Source organism: Ranitomeya imitator, chromosome 5 (genome assembly GCF_032444005.1).
Source record: "Ranitomeya imitator isolate aRanImi1 chromosome 5, aRanImi1.pri, whole genome shotgun sequence".
NCBI classification, from domain to species: Eukaryota; Metazoa; Chordata; class Amphibia; order Anura; family Dendrobatidae; genus Ranitomeya; species Ranitomeya imitator.
In genome coordinates, this window is record NC_091286.1 from 519706782 (window position 1) to 519723594 (window position 16813).

At 42.7% G+C, this 16813-nt stretch overlaps 1 protein-coding gene across 1 annotated transcript in view; it reads left to right on the forward strand.

The window, feature by feature from the left end:
* Window positions 1-1222: 1222 nt before the first annotated feature.
* Window positions 1223-16813, forward strand: part of ANKUB1 (ankyrin repeat and ubiquitin domain containing 1) — a 51431-nt gene continuing 35840 nt past the window's right edge. The window contains exon 1 of the mRNA XM_069768079.1: window positions 1223-1440. Within this exon, the coding sequence (XP_069624180.1) occupies window positions 1351-1440 (90 nt within the window). The 5' untranslated portion in view covers window positions 1223-1350. The remainder of the gene's footprint in view (window positions 1441-16813) is intronic.

Genomic DNA, 16813 nt, shown 5'->3' on the forward strand with positions numbered 1-16813 from the left:
GTTTGTACTGATAGTGGTTCTGTCACTGTATTCATGTAGTGTTATTAGTTCTGATCCTGTACACATGCATCAATCCATAGCTTGTCAAGTAAGCATCTCGAGTTAAGAATGACTATATTTGCAATTATGTTAAAAGCATCAATCAGAAAATTAAGCCCTGTAGCATGCCAAATCCTAACAGTGTGTAATATACTCACTGTCCGGATTCAGCTCTGCTTGCCAGTTCCAGCAGTCAATACATGATCACTGATATGCAATTTTTAGTCTTACATGCCAACTAGCTTCCTTTTCGGCTACTCTCATTGAAGCAGTTTTTTATTTAACATTAAGAGAATTAGGAAGAGCAGCTAGGCGACACGTCTCTGTTAGTATGTAAATCCCATAAGTGGTCACATGAGAACTACTCAAAAAGCTTAAGCTCTATAGGAGGGGTGCCAAACTGAATTTTTTCCCCGAGTGAAGGAAAACCTAGATTCACCTCTGCCGTATCTACTTTATATATGTTTGCACCATAAATCTATAAATGTATGGGACAGTGAGCTGCTTATTAGAGGAGGGAGCAGAGTCACTAGAGTACAGGTGCTGCTGTAGTTCAGATAATGATAATCACCAGGGGATAAAAACTTCAGTGTAAGTAAACAATATCAAACAGCCTGAAATGTGATACATCATTGAATTCAGTGATTTAACCCCTACCTTATGCTGTCCTCACATTACATGGCAAAAACCTGCTGACAGATTCTCTTAAAATATTAGTTTCATACTACCCTTTTAAGCTGTGATTTTTTTTGGTTTAAAGCAATGACATGGACGTTTCTTTGGTCACCACTACAAGACAATAGGTGACTTCTTCTTGGCTCTGATTTCTTTAAAAGGATTTACCTTGTAGTTTTATTGTATTTAATTCATCCATTTAATAGAAATGGATTATATTGTCCTAACCACATTTGGATTTTAATTATGGATCAACTGTTAGAAAAGACACACAAAGATTTAACGTATCTTAAAATCTCCTTCATCGATGAGCACAGAGATTACGGTAAGTCTCACTGTTGCTGTTCACTGTCAGCCAAGTGGTAACAGGGCATGATGAGTGGTGTGTGCTTACTCTGTGGTCAGTCATGATAGTATCTAACCTGTAGTCACTTGCCTTGTTTGCAACTTGGATATAGGCTGGGTGGAGATTTGTTTCTTTTCAACTCGGCAAAAGAAAACAGTGACTGAGGTACTTGTCTTAGTGCTTCCTACCACGAAGCAAGAGAATGCACTTTAAAAGGTCTACCCTTACTAGATGCTAGGCATTATCTGCTAATCCCATATCTTGAGATTAATAGATTTTTATAAAATACCATGAAGGTCTTTATAGCATTTGATGGTCTGACCGAACCATTTGACATTCCTCGGGGCCAAACCGTAAAGAAGGTCAAACAGATGCTGAAGGTAATGTGATGAATTATTCTTGCGATTTTCTCTCTCTTTTCTGGTATAATATTTTTTACAGATATATCTGATCTGGAACTTGTTAAAAAAAAAACCATGCTAATGTAATTTGGAATTTCACAAATCCAGAATCATGAGACTAATCAGCTGTGACAATATGTCAATTATTTTAATATAAAAGCTAAGTTAAGGTAATGTTATGCATTTTGCTGTTTTTTTCTTTTCCTGGAAGTTCCGTCTTTGCCGGTTTTACCAATTTTCATTTTTATGACTGCCTATTTTTAACCCCTTAACCCCCAAGGATGGTTTGCTCGTTAATGACCGGGCCAATTTTTACAATTCTGACCACTGTCCTTTTATGAGGTTATAACTCTGGAACGCTTCAACGGATCTGATGATTCTGACATTGTTTTAACATGACATATTGCACTTCATGATAGTGGTAAAATTTCTTTGATATTACCTGCGTTTATTTGTGAGAAAAAAACGGAAATTTGGTGAAAATTTTGAAAATTTCGCAATTTTCCAACTTTGAATTTTCATGCCCTTAAATCACAGAGCTATGTCACACAAAATACTTAATAAGTAACATTTCCCACTTGTCTACTTTACATCAGCACAATTTTGGAACCAACATTTTTTTTGTTAGGGAGTTATAAGGGTTAAAAGTTGACCAGCACTTTCTCATTTTTACAACACCATTTTTTTATGGACCACATCACATTTGAAGTCATTTTGAGGGGTCTATATGATAGAAAATACCCAAGTGTGACACCATTCTAAAAACTGCACATCTAAAGGTACTCAAAACCACATTCAAGAAGTTTATTAACCCTTCAGGTGTTTCATAGGAATTTTTGGAATGTTTGAAAAAAAATGAACATTTAACTATTTTTCACACAAAATTTACTTCAGTTCCAATTTGTTTAATTTTACCAAGGGTAACAGGAGAAATTAGAAACCAAAAGTTGTTGTAAAATTTGTCTTGAGTACGCTGATACCCCATATGTGGAGGTAAACCACTGTTTGGGCGCATGGCAGAGCTCAGAAGGGAAAGAGCGCCGTTTGACTTTCCAATGCAAAATTGACTGAAATTAAGATGGGACGCCATGTCGCGTTTGCAGAGACCCTGATGTTCCTAAACATTGAAACCCCCCACAAGTGACACAATTTTGGAAAGTAGATGGAAAGTAGACTCCCTAAGGAACTTATCTAGATGTGTGGTGAGCACTTTGACCCACCAAGTGCTTCCCAGATGTTTATAATGTAGAGACGTAAAAATAAAAAATCATGTTTTTCACAAAAATGATCTTTTCGCCCCCAATTTTTTATTTCCCAAGGGTAACAGAAGAAATTGGACCCCAAAAGTTGTTGTCCAATTTGTCATGAGTACGCTGATACCCCATATGTGGGGGGAACCACTGTTTGGGCGCATGGCAGAGCTCGGAAGGGAAGGAGCTCCTTTTAAAATGCAGACTTAGATGGAATGGTCTGAAGGCGTCACATTGCGTTTGCAGAGCCCCTGATGTACCTAAACAGTAGAAACCCCCCACAAGTGACCTCATATTGGAAACTAGACCCCCCAAGGAACTTATCTAGATGTGTTGTCAGAACTTTGAACGTTGTTGTCCAATTTGTCCTGAGTACGCTGATACCCCATATGTTGGGGTAAACCCCTGTTTGGGCGCATGGGAGAGCTCGAAAGGGAAGGAGCACTGTTTTACTTTTTCAACGCAGAATTGGCTGGAATTGAGATCGGACGCCATGTCGCATTTGGAGAGCCCCTGATGTGCCTAAACAGTGGGAACCCCCAATTCTAACTGAAACCCTAACCCAAACACACCCCTAACCCTAATCCCAACCATAACCCCAACCACACCCCCTAACCCTAATCCCAACCGTAAATGTAATCCAAACCCTAACTTTAGCCCCAATCCTAACCCTAACTTTAGCCCCAACCCTAACTTTAGCCCCAGCCCTAACCCTATCTTGAGCCCTAACCCTAATTGTAGCCCTAACCCTAACCCTAACTTTAGCCCCAACCCGATCGGAAAAATGGAAATAAATACATTTTTTTAAATTTTATTTTTGTTCCCTAACTAAGGGGGTGATATAGGGGTTGATTTACTTTTATTGCAGGTTTTTAGTGGATTTTTATGATTGGCAGCCATCAAACACTTTTTATTGCAAAAAATATTTTTTGCGTCTTCACATTTTGAGATTTATAATTTTTCCATATTTTGGTCCACAGAGTCATGTGAGATTTTTTTTTTGCAAGACGAGTTGACATTTTTATTGGTACCATTTTCCGGCACGTGACATTTTTTGATCGCTTTTTATTCCGATTTTTGTGAGGTAGAATGAACAAAACCAGGTATTCATGAATTTCTTTTGGGGGGTGCTTATACCATTCCACATTTGGTAAAATTGATAAAGCAGTTTTATTCATCGGGTCAGAACGATTACAGCGATACCTCATTTATATCATTTTTTATGCTTTGGCTTTTTTATATGATAAAAACTGTTTTATATAAAAAATAATTATTTTTGCATCACTTTATTGTTAAGACTATAACTTTTTTTATCTTTTGTTGATGATGCTATATGGCGGCTCGTTTTTTGTTGGACAAGATGACGTTTTCAGCGGTACCATGATTTACATCCGTCTTTTTGATTGCGTGTTATTCCACTTTTTGTTTGGAGGTATGGTAATAAAGTGTCGTTTTTTGCCTCGTTTTTTTTTTTTTACGGTGTTCACTGAAGGGGTTAACTGGTGGGACAGTTTTATAGGTCGGGTCGTTACGGACGCGGCAATACTAAATATGTGAACTTTTATTGTTTTTTTTTATGTAGATAAAGAAATGTATTTATTGGAACAATATATATATATTTTTTCTTTATTTCGGAATTTTTTTTTTTTTTTACACATGTAAATATTACTTTTTTCACTCTAAAACATTGCCCCATGTGACACTTTGCAGTGCACTGTGCCAGATCAGCGATCACACAGGCACAGCAGGGAGGCTTCCCAGCGCCTGCTCTGAGCAGGCGCTTGAAAGCCACCTCCCTGCAGGACCCGGAAGGCCCCCCGTGACAATTTTGGATCCCGGCCTGCAGGGAGGAGGAGGTAGGAGACCCTCAGAGCAACGCGATCACATCGCGTTGCTCCGAGGGTCTCAGGGAAGCACACAGGGAGCCCTCTTCCTGTGCAATGCTTCCCTATGCTGCCGGAATGCTGCGATCATGTTTGATCACAGTGTTCTGGGGTTAATGTGCTGGGAGCGGTCCGTGACCGCTCCTGGCACATAGTGCCGGATGTCAGCTGTAATAATCAGCTGACACTCGGTGGCGATCGGCCGCGCTTCCCCCGTGAGCGTGGACGATCGACTATGACATACTATCCCGTCACTGAGAATTAAGTCCCAGGTCATATGGGATTAAGGGGTTAATATCTGATAACCTGGCGTCTTATCAAGTTCCACTAACAAATGATAATATGCAGTACTTTATCATAGTAACCTTCATCATAAAAGCCAAAATAACCTTGGCCAAGACGATCAACCCTTGAAACAGCAAAAAAGAGAAGCAGTGCTCCACTGACTATATACATAAAGTTGAAACCAGAAGTTTACATATACTACCGTATATAAAAAGACACATATGCGTGTTTTTCTCAATATCTGACATGAAATCAGAATAAACCTTTCTCGTTTTAGGTCATTTATGATCACCATAATTATTAATATTTGCCAAATGCCAAAATAATGAGAGGGAGAGAATGTTGTAAGGCATTATATTACTTACTGCAAAGCCAAAAGTTTACATACATTACATTAGTATTTGATACCTTTGCCCTTAAACTAAATGACTTGGGTCAAACGTTTGGGATATCCTTCCATAAGGTTCTCACAATATTTGGTCTGAATTTGAGCCCATTCCTCCTGACAAAACTGGTGTAACTCATCCAGGTTTGTAGGTCGTCTTGCTCGCACCTGCCTTTTCAGCTTTGCCCATAGATTTTCAATAGGATTGAGATCTGGGCTTTGTGATGGCCACTCCAACACATTGACTTTGTTATACTTAAGCCACTTTGTTACCTTTTTGGCATTACGCTTCAGGTCATTGTCCATTTGGAAAACCCATTTCCAAACAAGCTTTAACTTCCTGGCTGATGTCTTGAGATGTTTCTTCAGTATTAGGCTGCCGTCACACTAGCAGTATTTGGTCAGTATTTTACATCAGTATTTGTAAGCCAAAACCAGGAGTGGAACAATTAGAGGAAAAGTATAATAGAAACATATGCACCACTTCTGTATTTATCACCCACTCCTGGTTTTGGCTTACAAATACGGATGTAAAATACTGACCAAATACTGCTAGTGTGACGGCAGCCTTACTACATAATCTTATTTTCTCATGATGCCATCTATTTTGCCAAGTGCACCAGTCCCTCCTGCAGCAAAACAACCCCACAACAAGATGCTGCCACCCCCGTGTTTCACAGCTAGGATGGTGTTCTTAGGCTTCCAAGTTTCCCCCTTTTTCCTCCAAAGGTAGCAATGGTCATTATGCCCCAAAACTTCAATTTTAGTTTCATCACACCACAGGATGTCTCCAAAAATTAAGATGTTTGTTCCTGTGTGCATTTGTAAACAATCTATTTTTTATGTTTCTTTTGGAGTACTGGCTTTTTCTTGGCAGAGTGGCCTTTCAGCCCATGTTGATACAGTACTTGTTTCACTGTGGATATTGACACAATCTTACCAGCTTCAGCCATCATCTTCACAAGGTGTTTTGCTTTTGTCCTTGGGTTGATATGCACATGTCGGACCAAAGCACTTTCATCTCTGATACAAAGAACCTGTTACGGCTGCGACCGCAGATGCGGCCGAGCCAACGCCTCCACATCGCCTGACCATGACGACGTAGGCGAGCGTCCCAAAAAGGAACGCAATGTGGACCCACTGGACTACATAAAGTAACCTGGACCTACCCAGACTAGGGAAGGGCAGCCAGCAGGGTCTGTGGCAGCTGAGCATGTGAACAAGATGTCGATATGCAGAGCTAGACTACACCGCACAACTTCAGGTATGAAGAAACAAAGTTTACTTAAATGAAAGCACAGTACATAACATAACATAATGATGTCAGGATTCCAATTCCACATGTCTAGGAAGGGTACACGTCTCAGTCGTCAGACGATGGCAGGAGTCATCACGAGCTGATGCAGTCCAGGGTCATCTGGCACGGGCTTACTAGAACGGCCTCTCATGCCTCAGGCATAGCACAGGCTCAGCAGGAGAACATCAGACACCGAACCCAGAAGGACGTCGTCACAGGAAGCCTCAGGCCATCAGGACACAGGCAGGACATCAGGACACAGGCAGGACATCAGAGACTGGATAGACATCTGGGACACTGGCGTGGCAACCCAGGTCATCGGCTGGGACACTGGTGTGGCAGCCCAGAGCATCAGGAACATAACACAAAGGACAGTTCAGACAGGATCAGGTACTGGATATGCAGCCTCCAGAACAGGCAGATCTGGGTATTCTGCCCCCAGAACAGGTGGAAAACACAAGATACAAATGGATCTGGGTATTCTGCCCCCAGAGTAGGCAGGATCTGGGTACTCTGCCCCCAGAACAGGTGGAAAAAACAAGATACAAACAGATTTGGGTATTCTGCCCCCAGAGTAGGCGGGATCTGGGTACTCTGCCCCCAGAACAGGTGGTAGACAGGTATCAGCTCTGCCAGAACGGGAGCTGCATACCTAACTCACTAGGCAAGACACAGAAACAATGCAATGTTCTGGCCACGCCCAGCAGAAAAGAGGAAGTTTATATAGGAGCTGCCCCTCAGCAATAGGCTGAGGAAGCAACACAGGTGCACACTCAAACCCTAATAAAAGCAGGGTAGGTGTGGCCGCGCACCCTAAGCACAAACAGAAGCCATTACAGCACAGGAACTGTGGCTTACGGCACCTGGCAGTGACTGCTAGCCTAGACACATGTGGAAAGTCATGCACCAGCTGCAGAGGACCTCGCAAGCCGTGGCTAGCTTCCACAGTGGCAGCCAGGGACCGCAAATGTGAGTGGCCATGTAGCATAGCAAAGACATCACAGCACATGTACAGCTATGCAGCGGTGGCAGGGAACTGAGCAGCGTCCATACAGGTAACAGACAACAGTATCCCTGCACATTAGGGGGAGAGGAGCGAGGGTTATAGCAGAGATATGCAAAAGTAACGCCGAAGAAACAAAGTATAAACTCAGCGGAGTTACAGAACCTGTCTCCTTCCTGAGCTGTATAATGGCTGGACATTCCCAAAAAACTCTGAGAAGTCCAACAATTCAATATGTATATATTATATTAATACTGTTGGCATTTTAACGCCCCTGAAAATTTTCGCTAAAAATTAGAAAACTGCTATTTAACCCCTTTCTGACCTCGTACGTCCGAGGTCAGAAGCCCCGCTTTGATGCGGGCTCCGGCGGTGAGCCCGCATCAAAGCCGGGACATGTCAGCTGTTTTGAACAGCTGACAAGTGCCCGTAATAGGCGCGGGCAGAATCGTGATCTGCCCGTGCCTATTAACTAGTTAAATGCCGCTGTCAAAAACAGACAGCGGCATTTAACTACCACATCCGGCCGGGCGGCCGGAAATAACGGTATCGCTGACCCCGTCACATGATCGAAGGTCGGCGATGCTTCAATATTGTAACCATAGAGGTGCTTGAGACCTCTATGGTTACTGATCCCCGGCAGCTATGTGCGCCACCCTGTGGTTGGCACTCACAGCACACCTAATTTTCTGCAACATAGCAGCGAACAGCAGATTGCTGCTATGTAGCAGAGCCGATCATGCTGTGCCTGCTTCTAGCCTCCCATGGAGGCTATTGAAGCATGGCAAAAGTAAAAAAAAAAAGTAAAAAAAAATGTGAAAAAAATAAAAAAAATATAAAAGTTTAAATCACCCCCCTTACGCCACAATCAAATTAAAAAAAAAAATAAATCAAATCTACACATATTTGGTATCGCCGCGTTCAGAATCACCCGATCTATCAATTAAAAAAAAGCATTAACCTGATCGCTAAACGGCGTAGCGAGAAAAAAATTCGAAACGCCAGAATTACGTTTTTTGGGTCGCCGCGGCATTGCATTAAAATGCAATAACGGGCGATCAAAAGAACTTATCTGCACCAAAATGCTATTATTATGAAAATGTCATCTCGGCACACAAAAAATAGATCATGAAAAATGGAGACACTACGAGTATCGGAAAATGGCGCAATTTTTTTTTTTTTGCAAAGTTTGGAATTTTTTTTCACCACTTAGGTAAAAAATAACCTAGTCATGTTTGGTGTCTATGAACTCGTACTGACCTGGAGAATCATAATGTCAGGTTAGTTTTATCATTTAGTGAACCTAGCAAAAAAGCCAAACAAAAAGCAAGTGTGGGATTGCACTTTTTTTGCAATTTCACCGCACTTGGAATTTTTTTCCCGTTTTCTAGTACACGACATGCTAAAACCAATGATGTCGTTCAAAAGTACAACTTGTCCCTATGTATCTCAAAATAAAAGTACAACTTGTGCCTCAAAAAATAAGCCCTCACATGGCCAAATTGACGGAAAAATAAAAAAGTTAAGGCTCTGGGAAGGAGGGGAGTGAAAAACGAACACGGTAAAATGAAAAATCCCAAGGTCATGAAAGCAGGTTCTATGTGTTGAGAAGATTACTGATACAATACTATAGGGGGGATATGTGTCACTGAGGATACTAGCATCAGTGATATGAACCTGGAATAATGCTCCAGCACACTATGTGCTGAGAGGGGTTAATCGGTCATATTAACCCCTTAATCCCATATGACGTACTATCCCGTCGAGGTGGGGTGGGCCTTAATTCCCACTGACGGGATAGTACGTCATAGCGATCGGCCGCGCTCACGGGGGAGCGCGGCCGGGTGTCAGCTGCCTATCGCAGCTGACATCCGGCACTATGTGCCAGGAGCGGTCACGGACCGCCCCCGGCACATTAACCCCCGGCACACCGTGATCAAACATGATCGCAGTGTGCCGGTGGTACAGGGAAGCATCGTGCAGGGAGGGGGCTCCCTGCGTGCTTCCCTGAGACGATCAGTACAAGGCGATGTGCTCACCTTGTACCGAGCGTCTTCTCCCTGCAGTCCCCGGATCCAAAATGGCCACAGGGCTGCATCCGGGTCCTGCAGGGAGTACTTTCAGGTCAGGAGCAGGCTGCAGCTGCAGCTCTAATCCTGCACGGCTGTTTGTCAGATCACCGATCTGACAGAGTGCTGTGCACACTGTCAGATCAGTGATCTGTGATGTCCCCCCCTGGGACAAAGTGAAAGAGTAAAAACAAAAAAATTTCCACATGTGTAAAAAAAAAAAAGTTCCTAAATAAAGAAGAAAAAAAAATATTATTCCCATAAATACATTTCTTTATCCAAAAAACAAACAAACAATAAAAGTACACATATTTAGTATCGCCGTGTCCGTAACGACCCGACCTATAAAACTGTCCCACTAGTGAACCCCTTCAGTGAACACCGTAAGAAAAAAACAAAAAAACGAACCAAAAAACAACGCTTTATTATCATACCGCCGAACAAAAAGTGGAATAACACGCGATCAAAAAGACGGATATAAATAACCTTGGTACCGCTGAAAACGTCATCTTGTCCCACAAAAAACGAGCTGCCATATAGCATCATAACCAAAAAAATTTAAAAGTTATAGTCCTCAGAATAAAGCAATGCCAAAATAATTATTTTTTCTATAAAAGAGCTTTTATCGTATAAAAGCGCCAAAACATAAAAAAATGATATAAATGAGGTATCGCTGTAATCATACTGACCCAAAGAATAAAACTGCTTTATCAATTTTACCAAACGTAGAACGGTATAAACGCCTCCCCCAAAAGAAATTCAAGAATAGCTGGTTTTTGGTCATTCTGCCTCACAAAAATCGGAATAAAAAGCGATCAAAAACTGTCATGTGTCTGAAAATGTTACCAATAAAAACGTCAACTCGTCCCGCAAAAAACAAGACCTCACATGACTCTGTGGACCAAAATATGGAAAAATTATAGGTCTCAAAATGTGGAGACGCAAAAACGTTTTTGCTATAAAAAGCGTCTTTTAGTGTGTGACGGCTGCCAATCATAAAAATCCGATATAAAAAACGCTATAAGAGTAAATCAAACCCCCCTTCATTACCCCCTTAGTTAGGCTAGGTTCACATTGCGTTAATGGGTTAACGCTAACGGACAGCGTTGCACGGTGAAAATGTCGCAATTAATGCCGTACAACGGGTCCGTTAGCGCACCAATTGACAACAATGTGATTTTCGGGTGTAGCGCATCGCTAGAGCGTGCCATTTTCGGCTCGCGCTAGCAAGGTGCCGTTCTTTAGTGGCGTGCCTCGGACGCTGCTTGCAGCGTCCGCGGCGCGCCCGAGGTCCGATCCCCGATCTGCCAGAGCGGGGACGTTAACGCGACCACTAAAAGTGACACCGAAAAAGACATTGCGTTAGCGCAATCCGCTAGCGCTAAACGGATTGCCCTAACGCAATGTGAACCTAGCCTTAGGGAAAAAAAATAAAATTTAAAAAAATGTATTTATTTCAATTTTCCCATTAGGGTTAGGGCTAGGGTTAGGGGTTGGATTACATTTACGGTTGGGATTAGGGTTGGGATTAGAATTAGGGGTGTGTCAGGGTTAGTTGTGTGGTTAGGGTTACAGTTGGGATTAGGGTTAGGGGTGTGTTTGGATTAGGGCTTCAGTTATAATTGGGGGGTTTCCACTGTTTAGGCACATCAGGGGCTCTCCAAACGTGACATGGCGTCCAATCTCAATTCCAGCCAATTCTGCATTGAAAAAGTAAAACCGTGCTCCTTCACTTCCGAGCTCTCCCGTGCGCCCAAACAGGGGTTTACCCCAACATATGGGGTATTAGTGTACTCGAGGCAAATTGGACAACAACTTTTTGGGTCCAAGTTCTCTTGTTATCCTTGGGAAAATAAAAATTTGGGGGGCTAAAAATCATTTTTGTGGGAAAAAAAAGGATTTCTTATTTTCACGGCTCTGCGTTGTCAACTGTAGTGAAATACTTGGGGGTTCAAAGTTTTCACAACACATCTAGATAAGTTCCTTGGGAGGTCTAGTTTCCAATATGAGGTCACTTGTGGGGGGTTTGTACTGTTTGGGTACATCAGGGGCTCTGCAAATGCAACGTGACGCCTGCAGACCAATCCATCTAAGTCTGCATTCCAAATGGCACTCCTTCCCTTCCGAGCTCTGCCACGCACCCAAACAGTGGTTCCCCCCCACATATGGGGTATCAGCATACTCAGGACAAATTGGACAACAACTTTTGGGGTCCAATTTATTCTGTTACCCTTGTAAAAATACAAAGTTGGGGGCTAAAAAATCATTTTTTGTGAAAAAAAGAATTTTTATTTTCACGGCTCTGCGTTATAAACTGTAGTGAAACACTTAGGGGTTCAAAGTTCTCACAACACATCTAGATAAGTTCCTTGGGAGGTCTAGTTTCTAATATGGGGTCACTTGTGGGGGGTTTGTACTGTTTGGGTACATCAGGGGCTCTGCAAATGCAACGTGACGCCTGCAGACCAATCCATTTAAGTCTGCATTCCAAATGGCGCTCCTTCCCTTCCGAGCTCTGCCATGCGCCCAAACAGTGGTTCCCCCCACATATGGGGTATGAGCATACTCAGGACAAATTGGACAACAACTTTTGGGGTCCAATTTATCATGTTATCCTTGTGAAAATACAAAACTGGGGTCTAAAAAATAATTTTTGCGAAAAATTTTTTTTTTATTTTCACGGCTTTGCATTATAAACTGTAGTGAAACACTTGGCGGTTCAAGGCTCTCAAAACACATCTAGATAAGTTCCTTAGGGGGTCTAGTTTCCAAAATGGTGTCACTTGTGGGGGGTTTTAATGTTTAGGCACATCAGGGGCTCTCCAAACCAACATGGCGTCCCATCTTAATTCCAGTCAATTTTGCATTGAAAAGTCAAATGGCGCTCCTTCCATTCCGAGCTGTGCTATGCGCCCAAAAAGTGGTTTACCCCCACATATGGGGTATTGTCGCACTCAGGACAACTTGCACAACAACTTTTGTGGTCTAATTTCTTCTCTTACCCTTGGGAAAATAAAAAATTGGTGGCGAAAAGATCATTTTTGGGAAAAAATGTGATTTTTTATTTTTACAGCTCTGCATTATAAACTTCTGTGAAGCACTTGTTGGGTCAAAGTGCTCACCACACATCTAGATAAGTTCCTTAAGGGGTCTACTTTCCAAAATGGTGTCACTTGGGGGTTTCAATGTTTAGGCACATCAGGGGCTCTCCAAATGCAACATGGCATCCCATCTCAATTCCAGTCAATTTTGCATTGAAAAGTAAAATGGCGCTCCTTCCCTTGCGAGCTCTGCCATATGCCCAAACAATGGTTTACACCCATATATGGGGTATCAGTGTACTCAGGACAAATTGGACAACAATTTTTGAGGTCCAATTTCTTCTCTTACTCTTGGGAAAATAAAAAATTGGAGGCGAAAAAATCATTTTTGTGAAAAAATATGATTTTTTATTTTTATGGCTCTGCATTATAAGCTTCTGTGAAGCACTTGGTGGGTCAAAGTGGTCACCACACATCTAGATAAGTTCCTTAGGGTGTCTACTTTCCAAAATGGTGTCACTTGTGGGGGGGTTTCAATGTTTAGGCACATGAGGGGCTCTCCAAACGCAACATGGCGTCCCATCTCAATTCCAGTCAATTTTGCATTAAAAAGTCAAATGGCGCTCCTTTCCTTCCGAGCTCTGCCATGCGCCCAAACAGTGGTTTACCCCCACATATGGGGTATCAGCGTACTCAGGACAGATTGTACAATAACTTTTGCCATCCATTTTATCCTGTTACCCTTGGTAAAATAAAACAAATTGGAGCTGAAATAAATTTTGTGTGAAAAAAAGTTAAATATTCATTTTTATTTAAACATTCCAAAAATTCCTGTGAAGCACCTGAAGGGTTAATAAACTTCTTGAATGTGGTTTTGATCACCTTGAGGAGTGCAGTTTTTAGAATGGTGTCACACTTGGGTATTTTCTATCATATAGACCCCTCAAAATGACTTCAAATGAGATGTGGTCCCTAAAAAAAAATGGTGTTGTAAAAATGAGAAATTGCTGGTCAACTTTTAACCCTTAACTCCCTAACAAAAAAAAGTGCTGATGTAAAGTAGACATGTGGGAAATGTTACTTATTAAGTATTTTGCTTGACATATCTCTGTGATTTAAGGGCATGAAAATTCAAAGTTGGAAAATTGCGAAATTTTCAAAATTTTTGCCAAATTTACGTTTTTTTCACAAATAAACGCAAGTTATATCGAATAAATTTTACCACTAACATGAAGTACAATATGTCACGAGAAAACTATGTCAGAATCGCTGAAATCCGTTAAAGCGTTCCAGAGTTATAACCTCATAAAAGGACAGTGGTCAGAATTGTAAAAATTGGCCCGGTCATTAACGTGCAAACCACCCTCGGGGCTTAAGGGGTTAAGGACTCATTCAGTGTGTCTGAGATCTCCAGAGCTACACTGGAGTAAAAAAGAATTAAATCTTGTTTTTGTTCTCCTGTGCGGGTAGATCCCCGCAGCCACTGTACTGTATGCTATTTTGTTTTTTTTCATTATGCCAGAAAGGCCATGTTTCTTTACCTATTTTTGGACTGGTTATGCAAAACGTTTTTAATAAACCAGTTGAAAACTTAAAAGGAAAGTGTTTCTGTGACTACCTCTTTAAGCAGCTGAGTGAGTCGATCTACCACAGTTTGGGGAGAATATGTGCAGTGTTCCCAGGAAACAGGTGTGACTGCCACAGGGTTACAGCATGTCCTGGGTGATGCCTGCCATAAGCCAGCAAGCAACATCAGACAACATGGAGAACCTGATTAAAACCTGGTGCAAGAAGCAACAGCTACAGCAGCAATGGTTGGCACAACAGGAGACAAGCTGCTTATGCAGCAGCACCAGCAACAGATTCAGCAGCAGCAACAAGTCCTGCACCAACAACAGCAGCAGACTGAATTGCTCACAGGGGTGGTTCATGGCAGCTCCAACTCAAAAGTCAGCTGATGATTTTTCCATCTGCAAAGCGGTAAGGAGAGCCCTGCAGAAAATGATCCTGGGTGACGACAAAGAGGCCTTTGACTGTTTTTGAAAGGGTCACAAGAGGGAGAAACTCCTGCCAGAGCAATGGGCAGAAGTCCTGGCGTCGCACTTAACGGAGGAGTCCTAGAAAGCCAACTATGACTTAGCCTTGCTCCCAAATGTTTTATCTGCTGCATCTGGTCCAAAAATCAAAGCATGCAGAGTCTTGTTCCCCTGCACAGATTGTAGAGTTTGTGGTGATGGACCAGTTCGTGCACTCTCTTTGGAGGCCAATGCAGACCTGGGTTGCCCAGGGTGATCCCTGGTACACCGATGACTTTGTCAGACTGGTCAAAAGGCATTAGGGGATCAAGGCACAAAAAGTGGTGGAGCATCCAAGGTCCAAAGGGGTGGGGAGGTAATGTCAAAAGTCCCAGCTGGTAATATTATTTGTCACGTCCCAGGCGCCGCTTTTGATACTATGCATATCCAGCCTGCAGTGTGAACACTTCACCTAGCGAGGGGCCACAAACTTGTCATGCAAAGGTGAATGGTCTGAAAGTGACTGAAATGCTAGACTCTGGGAATTTGGTGTCCCTTGTGAGGGTCACTCTTCCTCTCCAGCTGCTCGCTGAGAAGAAGGTTGGCTTCCGCTGCAACCACAGTGATGCTAAAGACTAATGGCCAGAGTGGACATTGAATAGCCCAAAGTACTGAATCTCACAAGGTTGGTGTGGTCCAGGACATTTTTCAACCCATTATCATAGGAAGGGACTTTTGTTTATTTTGGGACCCAGAGTCTGATGAGTTTCCCTTCTGTGTCCTTGTGGGGGGATAGGGAGGTAGTGTTCCCTGAGGACAAAATTCCTGAATAAAGGGTGACTGGTGAAAATTTTGGGACCGCCCAACATAGGGACCTAGCTCTGAAGTCTTTCACTTATACTCATCTACAAGCATTCCTCTAACATACTCCAATGTAAGCTCATAATCTGTGTGCGTATCTAGTGCAGTTACTCGAGTGTCATAGCTTTTTGGTAGACCACTTAGTAGTAGTGCAGCAACGCAGCAACATGGAAATCCTATAGATCTTCTCCAATGCTCCAGAATTTCTAGAGTAATGCATATGTTGGCCCTTATTTAGCTTAGACTGATATAGCGTTCTCATTAAAAGGAACATGTCACCAGGTTTGGCTGTTATGAGGTAAGGCCACCACCTTGCAGGCCTGATATACAGCATTCTATAATGCTACATATCTGCATCCAACCAGACCTGAAAAGAGCTTTTAATATACTCCCCTGCAGGGCGCTCCTGTCTGAGGGGTGTCACTGGTCTTGTTTTGACACCTCCCATCTTCTTGTGATGCTGTCCTCTTTCTTTCTTTCGTCCCTACATCAGCCACACAGGGTCCCTCATATTGCGCTCCTGCACAAGCGTACTTCTCTGCCATGTTAAGGGTAGAATAAAGTAATGTCGTGCGCAGGAAAAGGTCAAAGAGCCCTGGCACATGCGTGTAAAGCGGCCAGGAAGGTAGTCATGGTGAGAATCTATTGCGCTGCCACACCCTGGCACCCACAAAGGAAACACAAAGTCCCATCTGTTGTGTGTGATATGTACCAAATAGAACACTCACATTAGCTCCTGGGGTTCCTTCAGACTCTGCAATCCCTGCTCCAGGTTCACAGTTCACACAAACAACTCAAGACTCCATGTCCATACTCAACAGTTCAACTTTACTTGAAAACAGGGTTCTTGATACAGATGTAGCACAGTTCATATACACTGGCTTTCCTTGAGCTTTCCCTGTCTTCTCTGACACAGCTTCCATTCTTAAGGCCTTTGTATCCCTGTCCCTTCCGACAACTCCTTTCTCTTCTGTGCCCCTAGGTTCACCAACTTCCTTCCATTTCCCTTGTCTGGTTTCAATAGGAAAAGTTAAAGGCGTGCTCAGCTCTGCCTAGTCCCGGCTGTAGGCCCCAGATCCTCTTTGAAATGGTTACTGCATAAGATGGTGACCACTCGCACACTGCTCAGCCTGGGGTCCCTTCTTGCCTTCCAAACCTCTCCCCATGGCTATTCATCTGCCTTCTCTCACTGCTGTATCACTACTCTACACTCTACTCTACTCTACTCTACTCTACTACTCTACTCTACACTAAACAGGAAGT